At 42.5% G+C, this 27,114-nt stretch overlaps 2 protein-coding genes across 11 annotated transcripts; one reads left to right on the top strand and one right to left on the bottom strand.

The window, feature by feature from the left end:
* Positions 1-2,439: 2,439 nt before the first annotated feature.
* LOC142060248 (carbonyl reductase [NADPH] 1-like) lies at positions 2,440-10,738 on the bottom strand. 5 transcript variants are annotated; one of them, XM_075100159.1, is made up of 4 exons: positions 10,570-10,738; positions 9,172-9,491; positions 5,500-5,607; positions 2,440-3,712 (listed from the first exon to the last, which is right to left on the bottom strand). In XM_075100159.1, the coding sequence occupies exons 2-4, from the start codon at positions 9,455-9,457 to the stop codon at positions 3,276-3,278; spliced, it is 831 nt and encodes a 276-aa protein (XP_074956260.1). In that variant the 5' UTR covers positions 9,458-9,491; positions 10,570-10,738; the 3' UTR covers positions 2,440-3,275. The 5 variants fall into 5 exon arrangements, with proteins under 5 accessions (XP_074956260.1, XP_074956301.1, XP_074956281.1 ...); XM_075100200.1 differs by having other exon boundaries at positions 10,295-10,641; XM_075100180.1 differs by having other exon boundaries at positions 10,375-10,581.
* Positions 10,671-21,075, top strand: SETD4 (SET domain containing 4). 6 transcript variants are annotated; one of them, XR_012661670.1, is made up of 12 exons: positions 10,671-10,783; positions 11,330-11,432; positions 12,403-12,498; positions 13,438-13,475; positions 14,406-14,494; positions 15,134-15,563; positions 16,356-16,530; positions 17,213-17,294; positions 17,659-17,739; positions 18,732-18,855; positions 19,366-19,500; positions 19,765-19,852. XR_012661670.1 is itself a non-coding variant. In XM_075100114.1 (11 exons), the coding sequence occupies exons 2-11, from the start codon at positions 11,363-11,365 to the stop codon at positions 19,897-19,899; spliced, it is 1,320 nt and encodes a 439-aa protein (XP_074956215.1). In that variant the 5' UTR covers positions 10,671-11,020; positions 11,330-11,362; the 3' UTR covers positions 19,900-21,075. The 6 variants fall into 6 exon arrangements, 5 of the variants coding, with proteins under 5 accessions (XP_074956215.1, XP_074956224.1, XP_074956205.1 ...); XM_075100114.1 differs by lacking the exon at positions 19,366-19,500 and having other exon boundaries at positions 10,671-11,020; positions 19,765-21,075; XM_075100123.1 differs by lacking the exon at positions 19,366-19,500 and having other exon boundaries at positions 10,671-10,993; positions 19,765-21,075.
* The last annotated feature ends 6,039 nt before the right edge of the window (positions 21,076-27,114 follow it).

Consider the following 27,114-nt stretch of genomic DNA (forward strand, 5'->3'; position numbering starts at 1 on the left):
CTCCCAAAGTTTTGCCGCTGCTGCCTGACTGCATCCTGCACAAGCTACGGCCTCCCGAAGAAACTGCCTCCACTGAGCTCTCACAATTGTAAATCCAATTCCTTTATTGTCTCGTGTCACCACAGCTACTGTATTGCCAGGCATTTTCTTTGGCTAATAAATTCTGAAGTAAAAATGGTAGTGACATGCCGTAAAAACAGTAAATCACGCATACAAGTTTTATACAGTACAACATATTATTATTTCATCCCCTTCCTAACCCTTAAACTTTACACAATAACCACTCAGCAAGCATGCCAGAATCTGAAAGCAACAAAATACTTAAGACACAACAGACATGGGAGAGAAGCAGTGAGGCAGCTTAAGAAGGAAAAAAAAAAAAAAAAGACGTTTTTGTTGAACAATGCAAGCCCTGTCCAAAGACCCAGCCTGCCACGCACGCTGTACAGCCTGTCCTCTGATCCTGCTCTCAGCAAAGAGCCCTCCCCGGCAGCCTGCCCCGCGCAGCCCCAGCTCTCCTCCCAGGCCCCCTGCCATTGCCACTGGATGAGCTTCTCCTGCATAAGCTCCTTCCTGACTCCGAATGGTCCCGTGAACGGCCAATATTTTCTGCCTCTTGTTTCTACCTCCTGCAGCTGAAGTTGTATCCACACAGCTGATTCTCCTTCCTCAAGTACCACACCACAGCGGCAAAGATTGTGAAAAGATCTGTCCTCTGTTCTTCTTTCTGCTCATACCAGAAGAAACTGTCTATATTACTATCAATTTCACCATGAGAAATGACATTTCTGGAGATGACTGCCTAACCATCATCTCCCACTTTGCTTCCTTACCCTGAAACAGGGTAAGTAGGTTTAACAAAGAACAAGCACTGTGAAAAGGCTTAATATAAGACTTTGAAATACATATTTTGTCAAACTTTCAAGCTTACAATTTATTTGGCGTGAACGTAAAAAAACCCAACCCAGCTCCTGAATTAGATTTAGGAAGTTCAACTTTATAGAGCTTTAGAGACCACAGGGGATATTTAGAAACTAAATTGTATTTAACAATGGATACCATCCAGCTACAGTAAACGAACCTGGGACTCTTACAGGCCGGTCTTTGCACAAACCACATGAAAGCTGGGTCAAGGTTTGTTTGGAAAGTTTGTACACGCCACTCAGACGGGCATGCAACTTTTGAAACTTAATGACTCAAGCAGCATTTCAGGTGTGAAGAACTAGGTACAATTCTCCGCTGTTGGACTACATCTCCTGAAGTTGTGCACAATCTATTACTAAATCAGAACAGCCATGTTTTATTTTGCTGAGATACCATTAACACAATTAGAAGAGCATACACAAACTGTGGTTCTTCCTGTTGTGCATCCGAACGATGGTCAAGTTGCTGTATTAACTAGATGGGTTTGGAGCGATCATACTGTAGGCAGTCTGGCAGTAGTAAAAAAAATGCATTAAAAAACTTCATACAGGGATTTTGTAACTGATCTGTTGCCCTTAAACTAAAGCCTAAGATTTTTTTCCTTCACTGACAATAGATTAATATGAGAACTTTTGGGGCAGCCCTCATCCTGCTCTTCACTGAGCTCTGGGGCATGACTCATTTGGCAAGACTTCCATCGTTATAAAAACAATAGCTACTGTATCCTTAAAAGACCAACTAATAATCACACCTTTGTTCTGTGCTGATAAGCGATTACCAAAACCACACATATTTCTGTCTAACTTCTTTTGATCCAAGGCTTTCCCAAACACAAACTGTACCAGGGAAGCCAATGTAAAACCCAGCCAGCTAAGCCACTTTGGCATTGCCCTGCTGACTCCTGATTAAGAATTAACATGTCCATTACTGATTTGTCATTATTAATGACAGATTTATAGGCAATTGTTTCCAGCTCCTTCAGCTTCTCACAGCAAGGGGAAGAGGGGAGCAGCAGAGCACGGCACAGTGTGCGCTTTGCCTTGCGGGGAAGATGGGCCAGGGCCTGGAGCCCCTGCCGTGGCTTTTGTGCTGGCTGGCAGGACATGGTGGAGAAAGCGCTGCACGGTTACAGCCTGGGTGTGACCAAACCCCACCTCACTCCAGCCCCCCCCAACCTGGGGCTGTCCCAGGTGCCATGCCTCTGCTGCCACATGGCTCCACCTCTACAGCTCGAGGTGCCATGGAAACATTTCAAGATTTAGCATTTGAAATGCAACAACCAATATTTAAAATGAGAAAACAAATTTGGTCCTCTCCATGTCACTGCTTCCTCTACTTGGGATTTTGCTCCGATATCATCATGGTAACCAAAACAAGTTTATGTATTACAGGGTAGGACTGAAATAGTGTTGTAACATTTACAGTTCAATTACTACATGGAGAGCACTTAATCTAGGTTTCTAGTACGGAAACTTGTGGCTGTGCAATAAATGAACTGGAAGTCCTGAGGAAGAGTTTGCTATATCAGTTCTATAGTTTATTTTCTCTTTATATAGTCCAAACATCACACATCCCAGCTACAAACTTAACTGCAGAAAAATCAAAGTGAATTTTCAAACACTATAAATTTTTAATATCAGAATTAGCCAGTTGGATGAATACAAATCAGTAAGTAATCATTTCTTGACATACATATTAATAAAGCCAACTGATTAAGTTCTATTAATGGTATGTTATTGCTATTTTTATTTTCACCTAATTCTATTTTGTACTAATAAGGAATGTCTATACAGCAGTGATTCTGTTCTGGTCTTATTAACCTCCCCCTAAACTGGTCAGACTGTAGGATTCAGATCAATCCCCTCCCCCCTTACGAAGCCCTGCACAACCTCAAGAAGCAACTATGGTTCCTAGAAAGATCTACTTTCTAGGAAAGTTGAGAAAGCATAAGGCATCTGCTTCTTCATCCCAACTCCATGTCAGAGATCTGTCTCAGGGAAGTGGGAGAACAGCTAGCAATAATTTAATTAAGAGTAAATTCAGGTAAACAAGGTCAGGCACGTCTACATTAGTGCAACACCAAATTAGCCTGTATCGTCTGGGCTGGACACCCACAAATCAGATTTTGGGCTACACAGTCAATGTTGTGAGCAGGCTAATGGAGACTGTTGGGAAGCGTATCCTAGTGTAGACTTAATCCCAGAGGACTACTGTAACTGTAACCCTGATCCTAATGATAAAGGACCCCGCTGCTGCTGCAGACAGGATGAGACTGCTCTGGGTAAACACTCTATTGGGGCACAGGCTAATCCACAGTCATTAAGCATTTGTATGGGTCCACATACGTAAGCTCACCAGGTTCGAACAGTTTTGTTACTAACAAACTGGCCATGAGGACCATCAGCATCAGAAGGCAAAAGAGCCAAATAAACTGGGGTCTCAGCCCCTTCATCTGGTGTTTTAGGGGCTTTAGGACCTGCCATGTCCGTTCTCACCCATCCAGGACAGCAGGCGTTGAGAAGGATGTGGTCACCTTTTCTTTTCTCATTTAACATCCGGGCTTGAATCCTGGACAAGACTGTGACACCAATTTTGGATACCCCATAGGCAGTATTTGGCCAACCCTCCTTCTCATGCACACTTTTCTTGGTATCTTCCACAAATTTGGTCATGAGTTCCACTAACTCATCCTCAGTTATTGTGTCGCTGCGAAACTTTTGCTGTAGTTCTTGGCTGCAGCCTCCCAGAGCTGAGCTACTTACCATACTAGAGACATTCACCACTCTACCTGGTAAAAAAAGAATAAAGACTGATTACTTTTATACACATTAAACAAGCCTAGACACTGAAGTGTGCTTGCCCTACAGTTACGTATTCACTACTTTGGTGAATACCTGTAAAGTATTTTGGGTGGGCTATTTTGCAGAGCTTCTGGAAAATCCCAGTTCACTCAATATCAAGTGTTTCTAGTGGATTCCATTACAGAGAGTAATTTAAGGTGTGAAACTTCAAAAGCTCTCTGTTGAACTTCAGATATTCTTCCAGGAAATAGCCTATCACAATCTGTAGGCATATTCAGAGTATTAAGTGGCTTTCTCAGTAATGGCAGCCAGAATTTATGGTCAAAAGTTCTCACTTCCACAACAGCTCAGGTGAAGTACTGTGAGAATATACCTCAAGAGCTAGAATAATACAGAATTCAACAAAAGCAATCTGCCTCTTAATGCAGTGAGACCATCAGCTTGTTTACAGAATACCTGAAGATTTACAAATCCCAGCATGCAAAACTGCAGTAAGCTATTTATCTTCCAGCACTCTGGTACAGAGGAATGAGTCAGCTGAATCAATAATTCACTTGTCTGCCCCAAAATTATGTTATACCATTTCACTCTTTCTTGCTAATTCAAAGCCATTCAGGCTATGAACTAGGGAATGAACATGAGAGTTTAGATCTTAAAAGCTGCAGAAATTAATCATTTCTGTTAATGACTTTAACAATGCATTTGTCCTTCACACTTAGTACAAGAAGACTAAATTGCAATTTTGGCACTGTTTACTCTCTCCCCTACCAGCCCCCAAAATTCATTTACTCTATCTTTTCCTTCCTCCCCAGGGAATAACAGTTGCCTCTCCTACTCGACTTCTTTGCTCTTAAAAAACCCAGATGTATTTAAATGTTGGTATAGACAACATTTCATTCACAGCAGCAAGCTTATTCAAATATCCATGAAAATATTTAGTGATCACAAGTCTTGATAAGAATTGTACTAAAAAAACCCCTTAGGTTTGGTGTGGGTATTGGATCCAAATACCCTTCTTTCAAATCAGCCATGCTGTGTCAGCAGCATTCCAGGGCACCTCCAGTGCTCCTAGGTTTCAAGAGCAGGAGTGTTCTGTGCAGGACAGTCATCCAACGGGTACAGATTACTTGCATGTTGCTAACGCCTCTTTCTTAATGACGCATCCATCTTCTTTAACCCTGGTCCATTGTATTTACCATTTTTGGTAAAGTGCTTTCGTCCCATTCCTCCTAACATCAACACAATCACAGTAACTTAATGTACATCTTCAAGTGCCATTTATAGCTACATCACTAGATACTTGTAAATATAGCAAAGGCTGGGATCTAGATAGAGACAGAGCAACAGCCTAATGAAAAGGTTTCTTCAGCAGTAGTAAGAACAGGCATGTCACAAACTCAGCTGAAACACTTTTTTAGGTACTTCTTTATCCTAGTTGGATCATCAGAAGGTCCTTTCTGAAGCAATAAGAATTTAGGTAGGCAGATACCATGGAAAGAACGTGGGTAAGTTCTTCATGTTTTGAGGGAACGATGAGAATTCCACTTCAATCCACAACAGAATAATGTGACCGTCTTGAAAGTGCACGCAAATACACACAGCAGAATTGTTTTGGGTGTCATAAAGGCCATCTGTTCTCTTACCTACAGTACAGCAAGGTACGCTCCTCTTGCTATGGGGCAGTGTGCTTTTGAGACAGGACATTAAACACTCCCATTTAATGAGGACCAAAACTCATATAAAACTATTTCTCTACTTGTTATGTTACACTTACCGTAAGGCTTCACAAGAGGCAACAATTCTGTGCAAACATTCCTGGTTCCAAAAAAGTTTGTCTTCAGTGTAACCTCTGCTTGGACCGCAAATGGAGCTGTGTCATGAACTTTTCATAAGAGGTGGTAGCAAGGGAGGAAAAATAAATAAAATTAGAATTGTGCTACTGTTTGAAAGAAAGTTATCAAACTACTAAAACCCAAAGTTTATCTTAGTTCTTTTTTTTTGGTAATTAAGAAATCAATTAAAATACATAAGAAAAAAAAGCAACATCACTAACACATTCTTACTAACAAAAAAAATGCAGCTTTGCAATATTATATTAATAATGAACTAATTATGTTTTCACCTCTTCTTAGCTGAAGGCTTTAGCTTTGCCCCAGGAGAGTCAGTTTTATCACTCTGCAGAGTCATTTGCCAACCCGCAGACCGTCTGTCTTTCTGCCTTTTATATGGAAGAGACGAGGAAAGACTTCTCTTGCAAGGTGTGCTGCCCAACCTGCCCACTGACCTGCCTGTACTTACTCACACCCAGCACTCAGTCTGGGCTGCCACAACCACATGCAAGTAAACTCTGAGGTGCCCTCTCCCTTTAAACGCATAGCACAGCGCTTCGCCGCCATCCTAACGTACCAGGGGAGGGGATGGGGCAGAGGAGAAATCAAAAGGGAAGATCCTGAATCTAGGATGCTGCCACTGAAGATGCAAAAGTTAGACTGCCACCCCGGCACTAACACGGAACACCAGGGCAGACTACCGTTTCTACATCCTGATTCTTATGCTGTCATGTCATGGGTTCTTAGCTAGGACTTGAAGTCAGAGCACTGCCAAACTGCAACACACACTGTAAAAGCCTCAATAAAGAATGCAGAGCTAAGATTTGGTGCAGTCTAAAACAAAAACAAAACAAAAACCCCAAACAAACAAAAAAACAACCAAAGCCCCCAAGCCCCAAAACTGATAAACACTTGCATCGTAAATCACCCCCTGAACTCACAGATCTGTGCTACACAAGCAAAAGAATGGGAATTGGCCACTAGGAAAGGGAGCGGATTTAGGTAAGCATACGCAGACCATAGACCTGTGTTGTGAATTCTGTCTGAAATCATACCCTAACAGCTTGCCACTACCAGAAGTGGGGTAGGATGTGCTATCAGCTGACAATTTGGCTCAGCAATAAAACCATATGCTATGCATCCTCCAGTCTGAGAGGGAAGTAAGAATTAAAGTAACAGCATTCTTCTGCTACAGGCTCTATCTCTGCAGTGATGAAAGCCACCTACATAGATTAGGCAGGTCTTCACTTGTCTCCATAGCCCAGACCTATGTACACTCAACAGAGAAGCAGTAACAGGTCATTAATACTTATTGTAGTTGTGTTTTTATTTCAAGCTTTAATGGCTGACTTATTTTTACTATCAACCCATGGGCACCAATTGCATCAAGTTTTGGAAATCGCTTGCATTCAAATCAGAGACACAAAGCCAGACCATGACCTATTGCAAGAGTTGTGATAGCAGGAAAAGAAAAGAAAAGTAAAAACCTACATAACTCCAAAATCCTGCTTCCATACCCACCTCATAATAGAGAAGCTTCCCTACACTCCAAAAACCACTCATTTGTCTAGCAAGATATATTACTTGCAACATCTGATAGATACATTCTCCCTTGATTTAACAAGCATTACCAGAACGACTGTTCTCACAGCTCACCCAGAAGGCAACCCATAGACACAATCATTTCATACATGAACAGTTTTTGCTGGATGGAGGACTTTCCTTGACTACCTGTAGTACAGCACAAAAACTGAACAATAAATTAAATTTAAAGTTAAGTCTAATCTTTGGCAGGCAGCAATGATGCTTAGTACTACAATAAAGAAAGGAAAGCATAAATTTTGGGATGGTAGCAGAAACCTGGCGAGGCAAGAAGCAAGCTGGGGTAGAAATGGCAGTCGCAGAAGCAAGAATTAGAGCCAAAATATGAGATAAGCATCACAGCAAGTTCTTACACACTAGAGGTGTTAAACCCTCTAGCCTCTATGCTAGATACTTATAGAAAAAGTTACAACTGGCTCCTCTATCACATTTCTTAATTTTATGACCTACTGCTGACTCATAGAAAGTTGTCAGCTTGAAGAAAGTCTAGGTTAAACATCTGGAAGTAAAGGAAGTAACAGGAACTCCACTGGTCATGCTATTTTACCTATTTATTTGTTCAGTGGCTCCACAATAACAAACTGCCTCTCACAGATGAGCTTTAGCAAATCTTGCTGCAGAAATCTGAGGAGCTTTCATTTCACCTGTCCAGATACCCACCCTGATGGAGGCTACAGCTGCTGCAAAGTCAGCAACACTATGCTTCAGTTGCTGTAGTTGCAGCTCAGCCTTGCTCAAACTCACTGTCACTAACAGGTTGTGCTAAGGCCCTGATTATGAATTGAAGAAATACTGATCTGAGCACCTGCAGGATTTATAAGTGGTAAGCATGGACAGAGACACAATCTTTCAACTGTACTGCAAGGTTTTAACACCTCTCTATCTTGAGCACATCCTGAAACTCAGACAGTCATATTAAGAGTTGCCTCCTATTAAGCTGACCTTGAACACAAGCAATCTTCCTGCAAAGTACCATGCGAAAGATACAGCAACTGGACTTCAGAACTCTATTACCGCGCTCCTACTACACGACAAGCTCCATCTTCAGCAGTAGGTGAGGTTTGATCCACACTACCTGACAGGCCTCCTTAACTCATGCTGTGAGCAGAGGAGTGAGCACAATGCTGTGCTTGAACAATTACATGTCCTAACTGGAGATCAGGCAGAGATTAAAAAACAAAGAAAAAAAACCAACACCAAACACCCCCCCAAAAACAACCAACCAACTAAAAACCCAGAACATATGGAAAGAACAAGTCTGTACTGGCAGGAAAGTGAACTAGTAGCCATGCTTGTGACTTGCTCTACCTGGAGCTAACATGATTCTCAACTTTTTATAAATGCCCACAAAGAGAATGCACTCTTCTACTTTACAACAGCCGTGTCTTCCTCACTTTCCCTGCATTCTTTTTCACTAGAAGATGAAAGGCTTAAATTCTTGCTCAGCACAGCAAGACTTAGGTTAACTGTTCTATAGGTAACTGAATGGCCTGAGAAAGTTAAACATCAGTAAAGATGACAAAATCACCCAGGGCCAAAGGTTCTTTTTAATCAACTGGAATCCTTGAGCAGGTAATGCCTAGAACAAAGTATAAGGCTTGCAGAAGAGAGAAAAAAACAGATCCCCAAGGAACACGGCCAATATTCACACTGATGATGGGCTCCAATGGGCCTGGTGAAACTCACGGGCACAGGGGCAATAAACCCAACTCTACTCAAGTGCTCTATGTGACTAACGTATTTTCATGCTCTGTATGTGATGCAAATACAATACTCAAGGGAAGCACCTTTACATGCACAGCTAGCCCAACTAATGGTAGAGCATTTCACGTTGCCCTCTCATCATGCTTAAGAAGGTAGGCAGCTTGGTCAGCCAAAAAAGCAGAATGCCACTGGCACAGAAGTCCCACATAAGTAACTTTATAAAACCCAAGTAGCTTTGTAAAATCCTTGATGCATCTACTATCCTTCTCCACATAGCTTTATGGCACATAGGACTATCCCAGATTTCCTACCTTTGAAAGCAATCCCTGCATTGTTAACCAGCACATTCAGCCCTCCATATTTCCCCATTAGGAAGTCACGGAGAGCTCTGATGCTCTGGAGATCATCAATATCCAGCTGATGGAAGTGTGCACGCAGCCCTTCCTCCTGGAGCTTTGCCACTGCTTCCTGGCCACGGCCGGGGTCTCGGGCTGTCAGGTACACATCCCCTGGGAACTGCTTGCAGAGAGCCCGCACAATAGCGAATCCGATCCCCTTGTTGGCCCCGGTCACCACAGCCACTGGCACATTGGACATTGTCCTCTCTGAATGTATGCCGAAGTGACAGTAACTGAAAACAGCAAAGAAGAAAACTGCACACTCAGATGGACAAAGCTGGCTATTTGAAAGGGGATTAAAGTGGCTTTTTTTTTTTCTTTAAAGTCCTATTTAGAATTCCACTTTGAATTATGTAAAATTACATTAGAGTGCACACTAACTGTAACTTAATAAAGTAGCAAGAGGTATGTGCAGAGAAATACACATTTGGTGTTAATGTTTTGCAGAAAGGCCAACAAGTGATTGGGTAAAAAACCCCAAGCAAACAAACCAACCCAAAAAACTAAGTCAATGCCTAATCTTTAGTACTAAATTAACTTCTGAAAGGATTAAGCTCTTCTGCACATACACCTTACAGTAATACCATTTCCTTCTTTTGAGGATATTCAACTTGTTCAGTTCAAGCACTGATGCAGTCAAAGCTGAAAAACTCAGGCTCAAAAAAAGGGGAGGAGCAGCTTGATCTTCAAGTGTCAGGCAGGAGAACCAATTCTAGCATTTTTAAGAGTGAAGAGATTCACTACAGACAAAGTTTCTTCTGTTTAACACACCAGTTAGCTCTAGATACAAAGCCTGCTTTTTTCACAGGCATAGCACACTTAAAGATGTATTTCCCCCATAAAAGCAAGTTTAAACTGCTGTTTTTGTTCACTTCTGACTTAATTGCCAGCTGCCTTCCAAATCACCTTCTAATTAACCACGAGCAGACATCTAGCGAGAATGAAATCTTAACCAGCTCGTAAAAAGCCTGCCCAGCTACTGACTGGCTTCACCAGGGCCAGGAGCCACCCTCCCGATTCACCATCAAGGTCGCACCTCGCTGCAAACCAGCCAGTTTCACTCACTACCACCTCCTCAAGACCGGTTTTTCTCTCTAACAGGAAGGCAAAGCAAACCCGGGAGCTCCGATGAAGCCCGACTCCTCACAGGACTCCCCGCGGGACGATCCCGGCCGCTGACGGGCTGCCGTTACGCGCCCTGCAAAGGAGCCGAAGGCGGCGAGGAGCTGCGAGGCGGGCCCGGAGGGGCGGCAGGGCCGGAGGGTCAGCCGGCCCGCTCTCCCCCGCCCACCTAGCGCCGGCACCGCGTACCTTCCCCCTCGCTCCTCAGCTCTGCGCGGCGGTGAGAGAACGACGAGCCAGCCGCTGGCCACACACGCTTACACACCGCGCAGGGGAGGGGAGCGCGCTTAAGATGGCGGCGGGGGAGCCCCGCCTCCGGCGGCGGGCAGGGGCGGTGCGGGTGGCTGGCGGCGGTGGCGGCAGGCTGCGGCGGTGGCGGCGAGCCTTGCGTCCTCTCCGGGAGGTGGGCCGACGGCGGGTGGGCGGCCGTGAGGCGGCGCGGGGGCACTGGGCAGCGTCCCCATCTCTGCCCTCTGACCCGTCTCACATTCAGCCCTGGAGGGAATCAGGAGCTGGAGCCGCTCTTGGGCTGCCGAGGGGAAACGGGTTTCCTCGTCACACTCTTCAGTCTCCACGGCCTTAAAATGCGAGAGGGAACGGACGGCCCTAAGCGGTGCTCGCTTCGCTTGGGCGATTCGAGGTTTTGTCTGTCAGACCAGGAGAGGGGGGGGAGAGGCCGAGTCAGGTGGCGGGGAAGCACCGGGGCTTCGGAGGGGTATGGCCTGTGCCGTGGCCAAGAAGATGTTTGGAGATGAGGGCTTCCCCTCTTCCCTCAACCCCATCACCCACCCTCGTGTAGGGGTTTGCTAGTCGTATGTTTTCTAAACCTTAAAAGAGGCAGCTTATAAAACAGGCACTGCTCCGATTTATTGAGACAAAAGAAACATGCAGTATTTGAAAGGGACTTTCAATATTTTTAAATAATCTTTTTTTAATTGTTTTTATTCAGCTTGTCTAAATAAGGTGAAATCTGTTTCTTAATATGAAGAAAAGCAAAGGCCGGACAGGTCGAAAGAGAAGAAGAAAACACTTGCAGAGTTCTCTGGACGGAGGTACTGTCCCTGGAAGTACTAGTGCTGGTGCGGCCTCACCTTGAGTACTGGGTGCAAGCTTGGGTGCCACAGTACATTAAGGATATAAGGCTACTGGAGAGTGTCCAGAGGAGGGCCACGAAGTTGGTGAAGGGTTTAGAGGGGAAGCCATATGAGGAGCAGCTAAAGTCTCTTGGTTTATTCAGCCTGGAGAAGAGGAGGCTGAGGGCAGACCTCATCACGGTCTGCAGCTTCCTCACAAGGGGAGGAGGAGGGGCGGGCGCTGATCTCTTCTCTCTGGTGACCAACGACAGGACCCGAGGAAATGGCAGGAAGATGTGCCAGGGGAGGTTTAGGTTGGGTATTAGGAAAAGGTTCTTCCCCCAGAGGATGGTGGAGCACTGGAACAGGCTCCCCAGGGAGGCAGTCACGGCACCAAACCTGACAATATTCAAGAAGCATTTGGACAACAGCCTTGGAGACATGGTGTGAATTTTGGCGTTGTCCTATGCAGGGACAGGAGTTGGACTCAATGATCCTTGTGGGTCCCTTCCAATTCAGGACGTTCTATGACTCTATGATTCTACTGCTAAAGAGTAGAACAACCAGTTTTTTTTGTCACGGTGTCATATTGTGGTGCATATTTGTCAAACACCTTTGTGCTTTGAAAATAACATTCGTAAATGTTAGCTTTTTCTATGCAAATATTCTAGCATTAGTTTACAGTCCCAAATAGAGCTCTCTATATAATTCTTAAATTCTTTGACCCTTGACTGTGCTGAATAACTCCTACAGTTCTGAGAGCTCCCAGTGCGCAGAGACCCAGAACTTATTAAGCTAGTTCAAGGGGAGCCTTTCTTGCTATTCTGTTATGCTATACTAAAATGCCCAAAATACAGTTTTTCTGACCATACCATAAAATATTTCAATTTCCTTTATTTTCCAATATAGTGCTATTTTATAGCATCAACCCCCTCTTTTTTATTTTTAGTCAACTGCAGTTACAAGCTGGAATGCATTAAACTTAAGAAGTGGCTGAAAGACAGAGGATTTGAAGGCAGTAATTTAAGGCCAGCAGAATTCTGTGGTAATGTTTTAATTATTTATTGGTGGTACATACTTGGTTTTTCTAAGAATGTTAGATTCCTGCTTTCATTTTGAATCACACACATGCTTGGCATCAAGAAAACAAAAAAACAGTTACTGTTAGTCCGTTAAGGACTTCTAGTATATGCATGTGAATGTCATTTAACATAAACAAGTAGGTGTGGTGGCCCGAAGTACCATAAACTGTTTCATATATAAAGATGGTATTGTATAAAACTGTAGGATAAGAATACTGTAGTGTGCTATAAAACATGCACACCTATGTCGAATTCCTTGCAGCAGTCAAGATTTTAAGTGTTAGTAGCACAGTTTTAAAGAAGAAAGTAATAGCTTTTAAGTGCTTCCAGTATCAGAACCTAACCTTGTAATAATTTCTTCACCTTTTTTTCCATGCAAGCTCAGCAGATCTAGCGACACAGCAAAGTAAATAATTTTAGAGCTGGGATTCACTTAGTACTGTTTACAGTAAAGGCATTTACTTTTACTTTTAATCTTTAAGCAGATTATGTTTCAAAAACTTTTGTAATATTAAAGAGAGAGTATGAATCAGATAAAAAATATTGTGACTACAAATGGTAAAGTTTTAATTAAAACTCTGAAACCAAGAACAGCAGCCAGTGATGAAAGATGTGTTTAAAGAAAAAATTGGGGAAAAGAAATTGAGTAATTGCTAGAGCTGGATGGCAAGTGTTGCAGAGAATGCAGGGGAAGGGCTTTCACTGGGTCCTGAAAAGTAAAAAGAGAGTCAGAGAACAAAGAAATGACTTATATATCTGGAACAATCCATAATTGGCTTTTATGATTTGTAAGAGATAATGTACGTACTTTTAGAGCTTTTCCTTGCTGGCCTGTTAATTTATTGCAGTTTAGCATAGTCTCCTGCATTTTACTACAAGCATTCTCTTTGTTCTTGCTTCAGATACAGGAAGAGGACTGATGACAACTAAAGCTCTTCAGGTTAGTAAGGTTGATTCTAATGCAAGAGCTTCTCAGGTTCTTTGAGATGCAATGACTTTTGCAACAAGCAAAGCTCCAAATTCCAGACAAGGTCTTCATGGTCCCTGTTGTGAATGTAATTTCTAGCCTAATACCTGTAAGATGGTATCATTTGTACCCTGATGACTTGTAGGATGAAGGCATTCCTGTACTCATTTACAGAGATTTAGTATGTAGTCTTGTGTTTCAGTTTAAGGCAATCAGTGGCTAACTGAAACCAGAAGGAGCAAGCCCTTCTCCTTTTCTCATTGGAGAAATGGTGTGTGGAGAACAGTGTATGTTCTCATGCTGGCTCAGGGTTAGAGCCAGCAGCTGAGGCCAGAGGCTCAGGTTATCCACAATGCTGGGAGTCTGCAGTGAGTAAAGTGAGAGCTGGACTCAACCGGGCTTGTCCAAAATAGGGAAACTCAGGAGAGGAATGGGAAGGGGAGAGTATTGACCTGATTCGTGTCCTCTCGCTACAGGCATGGACACATTTGGCTCAAGCCAGGCATGAAAGCTAATTTACATACACAGCAGTTTGGCAAGCAAGGTCAGGATAAACATGACCTAAAATAAACCTACCACATGCTGCTGTATTGATAGAAGTTCAGGTATTTGTGAGATCTAATCTAAAATATGTCTTGGTACATAGAAAGTGAGTAGCCAGGCACCAAACTTGCTGTGAACAGCTAACATTCTACAGGTGACGGTTCCTACTGACTGCAGTTGTCCTCCTTCCCTGGACTGTGGCTGTCTTAAAACCATGCCAGTTTCCACCAAGTTTGGATCTCTCTGCTTCCTGACGTTAGTGTTCTCTGAGGGATGTTTCTCATGTAGTAGATGAGTCATTTGCTCTTGACCTTTAATATTCTTTGTGTGTGTTGTGGTTTTTTTTTTTCTCCCTCAAAGGCAGGGGATCTGATTATTTCATTGCCTGAGAAATGCTTACTCACCACGGGCACTGTCCTTAGTAGCTGCTTGGGAGAATATATTATGAAGTAAGTGAAAAGTGACACTTTATGGGTAAGCTGGCCTTCCCTGTGGGTTGCTTGTTAGTAGATTAATCATATTAAGTAGTGGTAGGGCTTTAAACTGCATACTTTAACTTGTACGAGTATTTCTTGTGGACTTTCATGCATGTGGAAAGCTCTGATAAGTAAGGTTTGGGCACAGAGTATCCTCTTTTATCTAGGCAGAGCTAGAGGGATAGTACAGGCTTGAATTTGACCTGCCTCTAGAGGCAGCCTGGACCTAAATGCCAGTTATTAATGTTTTCTTGGGAATTTGTAAGAATGCTTCAGTAGGAGAAGGGGGATAAAATGGGGATGCAAAGCAGTCGCATGAACGTGGCCTTTTAGAAAATTCAGAACAAAGACTTGTGCTGGACATTGAGTATGTGTTATGTATCCTAAAAAACCCCAGCACCCCAGAAAAAAACAACCCAAGAGGTGAGCCAGCTTTTATAGCCCCTTTGAAATAATCAAAAGGACTTGGAGGTGAACTACAAAGAAGTTTAAAATAGAAGCTATTTATAACATTTAAAAGAACTAGAAGAGAGATAAAATACTGCTGCATCCATTTCGTATTTCACTTCTGTGCATCTGCTGTGTTGGTATTTTTATTTTATTTTCTAATAGATGGAAGCCTCCTGTATCTCCTTTGATAGCACTGTGCACATTTTTAATAGCAGAGAAGCATGCTGGTGAGAAGTCGCTGTGGAAGCCGTATCTTGATGTTTTACCCAAGACATACACTTGCCCTGTTTGTTTGGAGCATGATGTAGTAAGCCTTCTTCCTGAACCTTTAAGAAAGAAGGCTCAGGAGCAGAGAACGACGGTCCATGAGTTGTATATGTCTTCCAAGGCTTTTTTCTCTTCCCTGCAGCCATTGTTTGCTGAGAACATAGGAACTATTTTTAACTACAGTGCTCTAGAGTGGGCTTGGTGCACTGTTAATACCAGGACAATATACATGAAACATTCACAGAGGGAATGTTTTTCTCTTGAGCCAGATGTTTATGCATTGGCACCATATTTAGATTTGCTAAACCACAGTCCAAATGTTCAGGTAAGAAAGTAAAAATAGATCACTTAATTTCTTTGTAAATGCACTATCTCAAAACAGTATGCATTTGTGTGATGGATTAGGAGTGTCTGGAGATCAGTGAGCGATCTCATAGTGGGAAAATTGTCTGTTGAGGACATGCACAGGCTGAGTGCTTGCAGTCCGTATCTGCCCTGGAGTTTGTTACTCAGCACAAAGCAGTTGAATAAAGGTGATTCAAATGTTTCACTTTATGTAGCAAAGCAAAGTGACAGCCCACAGTGGGTGAAATTTGTGTCTGGGGTAGCTACTGGCAAGAGCCACTTGCAAATGTAACCCTACTCTGCTCTCCCAAAAGACTCAGCTCCTGAGACAAATCTCTAGTTACGTGGTCCTTTTCTTACTTCACCTCTAGCTGAAGCTTCTGGGCAGCCTTAGAAAAGCGTATAGAGCAGTTCCACCTTATGTCAGGGACTAGGTGCCAACAAAGAGCTGGGATAGGACAGAAGCAGCCAACTCTGCATGAAACCATCTTTATTTACGGATTTGGAGCCTCTGTAGTAAGTCTACACAGTGGGTGGCACATCCTGCAGACTAAGGTTTTGCTGTCTCCTTCTTCCTGCTAGTATTTATAGAGTAATCCTGGTATAGAATTGTCCAAATGGGTTGCCTTTTCAGACATCTCTAACACTATCTGTTTTGTTCCAGTGTTAGAGAAATGTTCAATAATCTTGGGTTTTAATATTCAAGGTCTGATATCTTTTTCACCCTGTCTTCCTGTCAAGAGTAAAACCTTTTATTTTTAACTTCTCAAAGGTAAAGGCTGCATTTAATGAGCAGACAAGAAGCTATGAAATTTGGACAAATTCACAGTGCAAAAAATATGAAGAAGTATTTATCTGCTATGGGCCTCATGATAATCAGCGACTACTACTAGAATATGGTTTTGTTGCCATTAATAACCCTCACAGCAGTGTTTATGTTTCATCAGGTTGGTTTTATAGAGTGTCTTGACATTGAAAAGTACAATAGTAGAGAGCAGAGTGTCTGAGCACATTAATGGTATCTGCCTTCCACAGGAGATATGGGTGAAAAGGGGTAATTAAAGAATAGTGAAGAAGTTCAGGCATTTGCATATATATATATGTGTGGTGCATGATATGCACAATGCTTATTAAGGCATTATGATTTTTTTTTTAGTGCCATCAAAATATTTGTGTGTATTTCCAGGAAGTGGAGCAGAGTTTGATACCACTTTGAACTGCATAGAATTTAAGGATTGGAGTTTTAAAATCAAAAGTGTTCTTTGGTAACTTTTTCTTTTGTAAAATTGCAATTCTTACCAGCATGTATGTAGAGCTTCCAAAGGGATGTCTTAGACTGTACCATTGACTTCAGGATTTAAATCCTGATCCCCACAAAGTGAAGTTGCTGAGAGTGGTTCATAACATCAGTTTGAGTCAGGATTTCCATTATAAGGATAGAATCCTGGAGATTACTGATACCTTTTGACAAGTAGATACATTTTTCATTATGTTAAAATTCACGAAAATGTAACAGGTTTTCGTCTTTGTCCTGTAGCTACTTGAAAAATATGGTTGAAATATCATTTCAGAATCGAGGTTTGTTGTTTCTTCTATTTAATCAAATATCTAAAATGTGTTCTTATGCAGATACTCTCCTCAGATATTTTCCACCACAGGACAAGCAGAGAAATGCAAAAATTTCCATTCTAAAGGATCATGATTTCTTAGAGTAGGTATCAGGAATTTTTTGTTTCCCTGTGGGCTTTCTTCTCAGTTTTTCTTGGAGTCAAATTTTGCTTCTAGTATCAAAGTCCAGCATAAAATAATTATTTGGTTTTTTTTTAACAAATTGATTTGCTTGCTGTTTGTGAAAGAATGTAGAAGTGGTAACCACCAATATTGAAGCTTCTCAGGCTTAGGTTTCAAGGACCAGGCTGTCTTCTAGCTGTGGATAGCATCAGAGTAAGGGGAGTCAAGGAGTCCTCTAGTTCCGAAGAGCAGATCTTCCCTTGTTGACAGTTGTCAGGAAGAAAGCTATCATGCTGTAAAAGATCACCTACACTTTCTGCATCTCATCACTTCTGACTTTTTAGAAACCTGACTTTTGGATGGGATGGACCATCTTGGAGACTCCTCACAGCCCTCAAGTTATTAAGTCTTGGAGCAGATGAATTGTAAGTTTTAGTGCTTTTTGAATATTTAGACAATGTGCATGCGCCTTTTTGCGTTATTTGCTCTTTGCTGGCTGTGTGTGAGATACTGGGACAGTTGTTTCAGATCTCCTGTGTTTTATCTCATTGACTCCAGGTGTGAATTGAAAGAGGAAAGGCAGAGAACACTACATAATGTAAAGTCATTGTGTATTTGCTGCTTTGGTCTTTTGATTTCTTGTATTAAACAGTAGACACACCCCATTGTTTTCCCTTTCTATTTTGAGAACCAGGTATTTAAAGTTCAGACTCCAGACCTTTTTCCTGTTGGTTTGATGAGACTTTAATGCTATTGACCTTGCTTGATTTCTTTAAAGCATGTGTTCCACAGGCTGCGTCTGAAATTCTAGTGCCAAACAAATGGCTGAAATCCATCTCCAGTGACTGTCAGTGCAGTTTTGATCACTTGTCCTAAATGGCCAATTTGCCTTAAACAGCATTAATAGAAAATGGTTACCTGAGCTTTGCTTGTAATGGTAAATAAAAAAAAAAAATTTTCTCTTGTTTAAAGCTGTTTATGCTTTGAAGATTCATTGCTGAGTGGAATAGGTTGATTATATGAACTGAAGTAAATCCCTGTGGTACTGGTTTCAAGCCCATGAAATGCATCAGTATATAAGGTGAAGTTTAGCAGAAGCCATGCTAAGAGGTCCTGAGTGAACAGCTCTTACTCCTCACTGGTGCTGCTGAAGTTGGTGGCAGCACGGCAGAGCAGTAAAGACCAGAACCATTGGTCTAAGTGCAGGCTGTGGCGTTGGCTGAAAGGGTAGGGGTGGAGGACTGGAACTGCTGCTCAAGACCATTAAACCATTAAATCTCTCTTCTCTTTTGCTTGCCTTTGCTGTGTACCTTTCTCGTGTATGCTGACCCTACTTGCCTTAACATGACCATATGTTTATCATTCAGTTGGGGAATACAGTAAATGATTGTGTATTGTTCAAACATTTTTGTTTTAGTACTTGCTGGAAAAGAACACTGCGTGGTGATGTCATTTCAGTCAGAAATGAACTGCAGACTTTGAATATAACAGCAAAAATATGCCATTTTTTAATAGAGGAGACACAGCATGTCCTTCTTCAGGTAATTTGACTGGAAGAACAAGGTAGCTCAGGTTCCTTTCTCTCCTAAGGTAAATGTACAGCAGTGTAATTTTCTGGGGTGAGAACATAGTGATAGAGGGAATTGACTACACTGGGGTGGTGTAGGATTTGTTTCCAGGGTGACTGACAGCACTAAGTTGCTCAGCAGAATTTGTGGCTGCTGCAAAGAGAGGAACCATGTTACAAAGCTTATACATGAAGCCCTATAAACAAGTGAAAAGTGTTTATCCTTGCTCTGCCTACGGTGTCAATGTATTTGTTGAGGTTACCTCTTCAAAGAAAATGCAGGATTGTGTGAGGTGGGCACATAAATGTTGCAGACCTGCTACAAGTGCCTTGTTGCAGAAGGTGAAGGCTGCATTCGTTAAAGGCAGTCAAGCCAAATGAGCTACCTGTGTCAGCCAGTCTCCTGTGAGGGAGGTTTGTACTCTTAGAAAAACAATCTCTCTTTGCTTTCTGAATTTTGCAAACATGTGTACCTAATGTCAAGTTGGATAGCTATCATGGAAGAGGGTTTTTAAAACCACAGTTCTGCAAAGGAAACACATATATGCACAAAGTATGAGGTGAATCTGGTCTTGAGCAACATTGTGAGGATAGTATGGACTTAGGAGCCTCATATCAGGTGAATATTTCCCTTCCCTTTCTCTCCTTGTTTTTGATCTGCTTCCTATCCATGTGATGATTTTTTTCCCCTTTTTTATTTTTCTTTTTTTTTTTTTTTTTTTACTATTACAGTTTCTCTTGTGGAAGATTAAAAAAATTACTGTATTTTGACATAGTTCATGGAATCCCTCCCACAGATGAGCTTTCCACAAATTTTATGTTCATGCCCTCTATTACTAAAAATACAGATCATGTAATTTTGTCCCATTTGTATAAACTTCAGATTTCCCAGTTGAAAAGGAAGAAAGAGAACCTCAAAAACCACCTGGCTTTGGTAGAAGCACTACACCTGGAAGATCTGAACATACTACAAAAATCAGCTGAGATTCTTTGCAACTTGAATGTGGCAACCGCTTGACCCATCTGGAGCTGTGATAGCTGTGGCTGGTTGGATCCCATTTGCTGAGGACGTGCCTTGCTCGACTGTTTTAATGGACCTGAGCAGCAAATAATATAAAAAGTCATCAGAATATGACTAGTTTTGTTCACAGGGTCACACAGGACCCAGAGTCTTATTTTGTTCTTTGCTGACCTTCTTCAGAAATACAAAAGGTTAGTCCAAACGCTAGCGGGGAGCGCAGGTGGCTTTCATCAGATCTGATCCAAATCATGCTGCTGCGAGCAAAACAGCTTCTGGGGTAATTTGAGCAGCCCTGGGATTGCAGGCTCCAGCAGTCCGAGTCTTTACAGCTGCCTCTGTGTCTAAAGCATGGATCACACACACAGTCAAGCAGATACTCCTCAGCGTCTATTTGAGCTCTGGCACTTGACAGGCAGGAAGAGGACAAACCCACTTATATTTGCCCCGTACTGATCCTTGGCTTTTTCCCTGAGGTCTGTATGTGTTCCCAAGACTTGGCAGTTCATGTAGTGCCTGTTCATCACTGGGGTAACAGAGGCGGAGGAGAGCACAGATCAGCCCTGTTGTGACCAGCTCCAAACCATTCCCTTGACAGTTCCAGCCCAAATGTTTCTTGAATGTAAGGAAGTGTGAATTTCCCTGTACTCTCAAAGCTCCCTCCAGACTCACTAGTTCGCGTTATGACTCCTCCTGCTGGGAATGAGAACTGAAAGGATGTATCACTTTGAACTCTCTTGTTTGGAAGACCACCCAGGTGAATTATTCTGTTTCCGTTCAGTTCTGGTGATCGTACTGAGAAATGTTCCTATCCTGTCTACAAAGGGGTAATCTCATGAGCTGCCTTTCAGTATTAGTTCTGTTTAAGTAGGGAGCTTGAGCTCCCTACATTGTTTAGAGAAGAGAGAGACTTCTTCAAAGGCCATTTCAAGGCAGGACCCTTATTTAAGCTGTATAAACTTCATTTATAATCATGAATGTGTTGTGATTATTTTCCATTTTGTGGGGAATCACATTTCGTAGAATTTTTTGTTACTATTTATAGCATTTTTTAAGAACTGTGTTTTTAAAGAGTGGGGTTTTTTGTAAATATATTGCTTCATTTTCTACAAGACGTCTCTGTTTTTGAAATAAATGAAAATGTATACAGTAGTAAAGGCATTCTAGCTAATGGTATCATTTAAGGAAAAAAATGCAACAAGTGAAAAGTGTTAAGTGTTCAAGCTGAAATGCACTTTCAGACTGTCTTTGGTGCCTTGTGAACAAGAGCGTTGCTGTGTAAGCTTGCTTGGATTTGAGGATTCCAGGGTGTTTCCCTGCTTTTTCTTCTTTGTTGGTCTGTTTGGGAAAGGAAACAACTTAATACCCAGAGCTCTAAGAAGGGCCTTTCCTTACTTGGAAGAACGTGTTGGTTTAGGTTTAAAAGATGCGGGGATCAGAGAAGTGTAACTGTTTGCTGTTACTCAGTTTCCAAAAACAAAAGTTCTTGGTTTTGAGGTGCCATCTTCATAACGTCTTCCTAGGATTAGGAAATTCTGAAAATAAGCTATTTTCTGCCTTGTTTATCCTAATGCACTAAGACTTTTATGCAGGCTTTCTGTATTGTTCATATGGAGATGCTGACAGTGTGTGGTTACTTTACATTTCAGAGCAGAGGGCAGCATGAATGGGTTGGGAGAGCAACTGAAGTGCTTTCTAGAGCCAGAAGTACATTTATTACATTCCTTGGGTCAACTTACTTTCATATTTGCCTAAACTGTGGTTTTAACCCCTGCAAGTCACTTGGCACCATATTTTAAACTCTAGTCAGTCCCATTCTGAAGTACCTCCTGGGACGAGATGACTGGCTGGCTTTGGGAATGCAATCTTTACCAATCTCACCGAGGGCAATTATCATCAGCTTGCATAAGGGTCCTTCCATACCACTGAACTTGGCTACAGCAGAGGCAGCAGGGCTAAAACCCTGACCCTGCGATTGCTGCCCGTTCATTTTGATTAGGTCTGCAAAAAGGTCTAGAAAATCATGGATGACATGGAGTGGGTGGATGGTGACTGAGCAATCACAGTGCAAGAAGTAAGGGCTTTCAAAGGAAGCTTGAAGAAGTCAGGTTTGAAACTAACAATGGGATAACAAATCTGCTGAGGTTAATAAGGAATGTGGATACAAAAGTTGACATGGGTGCAGGGCGCATAAACATGGAAGACAGAGATGCTGGTCGCCACCAGCTAGCCAGACAGCTTTGGTGTTATGTAGTTCCCTGATCTCAAAATGCTTGAAGGTGGGGAGGTAAGTATTGCATGTGCTCGACCTCTGCTTGTGTGTTGGTGGATACTGTGGGAAGCAGGGTGCTGGGCTGGAGGGGCCCTTGCTTTGAACGTGACCTACAGTAGAACTATCTGACATCTTTTACTTTCTTTTCATAAAAACTTTTTCATTCTCTAAGAACAGATGTGTTTCTCATTTTATAATTTTATAATGAGATGGTACCAAAGTTAAAGAAGATAAAGATGTTTGGTTAGTTTCGGGGTTTTTTTTTCTTCTTTTTTCTGGAGATGGCTATTTTAAGAACAACTTCTGTACAATGTGGCTTGCAAGATGGATACTAGTTTGACAGAAGTTTATTTGCTTCAGTGTTGTACTATAGACTACACATGCACTATAGACTACACATTTATACCAGGTGGTTTGAATATGGGCTCTACTTCTGTAACTCCTACACACCCTCCAGGCGGTGCAGGAGGGTAGGCAGTATAAACAGATTGTCTGTCTCTTGCATGTAAGCACAGCGGTAAGCCCTCAGCTTTACCTTAAGCACTGTAACAAGTGTTCTGAATAGAGCCGCGTGTGTTTAATGTCAAAGGCAAAATCCTGCCTGAATAAACTATGGAATTGGAACTAGAGCTTTGGTAACAGACATAGGCAGCAATGGATTTTTAACAGGAATAAACCAGGTCATGATTTGGCATTTATGTGTATATATATGCCTAGTCAGCAAAAGCTTAAATTCTCTTTTGAATCAAACCTAAACTATGTGCAAGATGGCGCACCCTAAGCTGGGCTAAGAGCTACTGAGGAAGTAACTGCGCTGGAAGTGCTCTCCAGCTGTCTTACAGAACACTAAATCAAGTTTTTAAAAAGTGAAGATGCTTGCTGTCAGCCTTTACTTTAACTAGAGCCCCTTTGAGCTGCAAACATCTTAATCATTTAGCTTTAGTGATGTGTTGTTAACATTTGGCTCCGGCTCTCTGTTAGTCTAAGAAGAGATTTAGCTGTGATCTTAATGTGGAAAGAGATACTTTATTTCCCTCTTTGTATAAATTTCCTTTCAGATTGTGTCTGCAAATCTCAGCAATAGTAGGAATAAACCCCAACTTTCTACCATTAGCAATACAAACCTGGTATAGACCATGGCAGTGGGCTAGATTCTCTTCCAGCTTGTGCGGTGTTAGTAAAAGTAGGAATGCGTTCTGTGACTGCAGTGAAAACACCGGGTTTGTGTAGGTGTAATGAGGGAAGCTTTATTTTTTGTGATAAGAGACAGAAATAGCACACATGATTTTGGTTTGTTTTTCTTGTTTTATTTTGGTGGTAGTTTTTTTTGATGGTTTTTTTTTTTTTTTTGAGGAGGGAGTTAATTTAGTGCAGTCTGAAGTCACTGAAAAATGATAAACATGAAACCTCATGACAGTATCTTTCCTGTGTCAATTTATGTAAATATGGCATGGATTTTCTTTGATCTTCTGCAGAGAGTGGCTTCTAGTTTACAGTTTTCTCCAGCTGTAATGTGGGGAGATCGTCCATCATTGCTAAGTGCTTTTAGACCTGTCTGTTTCAGGACAAGATAAAGGAGTATCAACTCTCATACCCTGATAATTAAAGCTTTTAGGTACACTATGAAAACATTTCAAAGATGACATTCCCAAAGAAAGGGCTTTCTAAAACGATGTCTCCCAGGGTATGTAGCCCCCCCCTACCTAGAAGGTGAAGAATACCCATTTAGAAGTGCCACGCTTTGGCATAATTTGAAGTGTTTGTTTGCACTCAGTGCATCTATGACTACAGTGATAAAGATAATGAACTCTAGGACAGACAGAAATTGTCCCAACAGAACTTTATGGGTTTCTTTACACAATAAATGTGAACTGAAGTTGTTAAAAGATTTACAAATTTTTCCTCGGTTTGGACCAGCAGTTGGATCTGAACCATGTGAAATACGTGATTTTTATCATTTCAGTAGAAAAGCAGGGAAATCACAGCTCAGTGGCTGAATTCAGCTAGAACTTGATTTTATCCCTAGCTAACAAAGCTTAGGTGGCATCAGTCTGCTGCAGGTTGGAGTGGAAAGAAAAAACCATACATTTCCAGTTCATTCCACTGAATGTTGTAGTGGATACCTGTAATTCCAGAACTGAGTTTCAGAAAGCACGGCAATGAGCTATATTCAGTGGAAGAGCAAAGATCCTCAATGAAGCCCAAAGTAAATCGTGTAAAACTAATGCAATCTCTGTGTTGTCCACTAGATGATGCAGCTGTACTACAGAGAAATTAGAGATTACAGTATTCAGTTGTAAAAAGTGTTGTCTTCAGTGATACACCGTGGTTGGTATTAAAGAAGTAGTTGAAAATGTAGTTTTCTTTCTGCTGGTTTCAAGTGAAACTTGTTGCTTTGCAATCTTTTATCTTTTCTCAGTTTTACTGTATTTTAACTTTGTTGGAGTTGCTCCTCTCTCAAGTTGAATCATGTCATTCTCCCCTGAAACTATCACCCGAGACATAACTAATTGTTCCAATCACCCTTGTTACATTAACTTGACCTTAATGGTTCAGGTAGTGGGGTTGCAATGAAGAACCGTCTGCTCATGTGTTTTTTCTTCAGAGATTAGGGGCCAGATTCATCTTTTGCACAGATCTCTTTCAATAATATCCTTTGATGTGGCTGACTGAGCTCTGTTTGAAACATTTCCTCTGTTTAGGGCAATTTTGTGGACTCTCCCTTATGTGAGTTCTCCAGTGTCTAATAGTAATAAGCTGATGTTTGACCTTTTCGTTTGCTGCGGATTTCTTCACTGCCTGTTTTCGTCACTTGTGTCAGCTTATTACTTTTGATGCACGCTTGTTGTCTTGCTGTTTCCTAGGGGCTTCTGAAACAGCCAGTGTGTGTCTACTCTGCATATCCTTAGAGCCCCTTCAGCTTGTCCCAGTTGCCCCACAGCTAAAAAGAGGAGGAGTGGAGGGATCTACTGTTTTCAGATTGTCCCAGTTGCCCCACAGCTAAAAAGAGGAGAGGAGGGATCTACTGTTTTCTCCTGAAGCCCTGTCTTCTGTTCCTTAGCTCTTTCCCCCTGCCTCCAGTGCTGGACCATACTGCGACATGCCAGTCTTGAGAGCACTGAAGTGGTTTGGGCTCTAGTACCACTCTGTGCATGGCAGGAGGCAGGTATTTGCAGTGCACTTGTAATGTAAGAATGTTTTTTCTCTTTATATACACCTGTGCTTGTTCCAAGTCTGGCAGGGCCAGCTGTGTCCAGTGCTTTACCTTTCCACCAGGGTGCCAGAGTTGGGCTGGAGAAATTGTTAGATGAGCACTGTATCCCTGGCAGATACATCCAATGGGCACTGGATGTGCTATTTTAGAAGCTCCCTCCTGCTGGGGCTGCTCTGGGAAGAGCTGACAGTGGCAGTTTGGCTCTTTTGACCCTTGGCAGGAAATAATGACTATGGAGAGGACAGAGGGACATTCTCAGCATGAGGCTGGTGCCATGCCTGTCTGTACCACCCTGCCTGGGCCAGCATCCAGAGCCTGTATCTCTGTCCATAAGGAGCCAGCCCTCTTTGCAGCAAGTAAGTGCCAGTGAATTTGTGTGTCCTTCCCATGAGATGAACTTTGCATCAGCAGAGATGCTTTGGTGTGGGGTGGACTGGCCTGCAGAGCATGTTGGCGAGAGACCAGAAGGGACCATGCCATCCCAAGATGACTCATGCTGCTCTGAACTGTTTCTGATGAGTACTTAGATGCTGGGCTAGCCAGTCCCTGGCTCAGGAGTGGGAAAGCACTGTAGGACATGGAAGACTCGTAAAGGCCTGCTAGGAGTGCAGTGTGGACTGGGTTGTTGTGGTGGCAGGGGAAGGGTGGTCTACTGGAGAGGCGACGTTTTGTACACTAATAAGAGCACACACTCCTGTTTGGCTTTTCGCTGCCTATAAGTTCATGTAGATAACTGGACAGTCCTGCTGCTCCATCAGAAATGGTGTGGTGGCAAGGGTGGCCATTTCTGTGCCTTTTTGGGAAGAGGTGGAAAGGTGAGAGGGGTGAACATACAATCTGGACAGTAACCCTTAGAAAATCATGTAGTGTCAGGCAAGTACGTACATGTGTGTCTGTGTGCGGTATGCCATGGCTAGCCAGTGCTATCCTAGCTTCATGGGAGCAGGGCTGTTTGGTTTACTTGGATGCGTAGCCCTATTCTGGCATTTTTTCAGCGGTATTAGAGCAGGGGCCTTAGGCTGAAGGACAGGAGAGAAATAATGCTGTTTGTGCCAGAGCTGCAGTGGTAGAGGGAGCCTTTTGGTTGTGCTTGTCCATATAGGTGTCTCGCTGCTCCCTGCTGTCATGCACTGATGGAAATGGGTGTAAATCCCTCAGTGTTGCCAGGTGGGGAAATCTCTCATGTCAGGCTTCTGGTACAGCAGCGTAGTCAGCCTCTGTCCTGGAGAGACATGTAATACCTCCCAGTGTCACTCACTGGTGGGGTTGCCCTGCTGTATTGAATTGGAGTTGGAGGATGTGAACTGCTCTGGCTGGGATGCTCTTGGGTGTGGAGCTGTCTGGTGAGGTAGGGAGTGTGTATTGGAGGAAACAGAAAGCAATGAGCAGCGCCCAGATTTCCTTTGGCATTTCAAATGGGATGATCTCGTGATCACCCCTTTGAATATGCTCCAAGGCTAAGATGGTGTGGATGATCAGAGAGCTTTGAGCATACAGCCAACGGCATTCACAAAGACAGTGTAGGTGTGGCATTTGAGACTGCTTTTTTACGTCACATACGATAGAAATTGGCTATTGTGTTCAGAAAAGACGTGAGAGTGGAAGGGGAGAGTAGCATAGTGAGATATACAGGGATTTGTTTTCTCATGCATCCAGACTAAAATCACAATAGATGTCAGAAATTTTGAACCCAACTTTGATATTAACTATGTTGGAGACAATGGCAATG

The sequence above is a fragment of the Phalacrocorax aristotelis genome, chromosome 1 (assembly GCF_949628215.1).
Source record: "Phalacrocorax aristotelis chromosome 1, bGulAri2.1, whole genome shotgun sequence".
Taxonomy (NCBI): domain Eukaryota; kingdom Metazoa; phylum Chordata; class Aves; order Suliformes; family Phalacrocoracidae; genus Phalacrocorax; species Phalacrocorax aristotelis.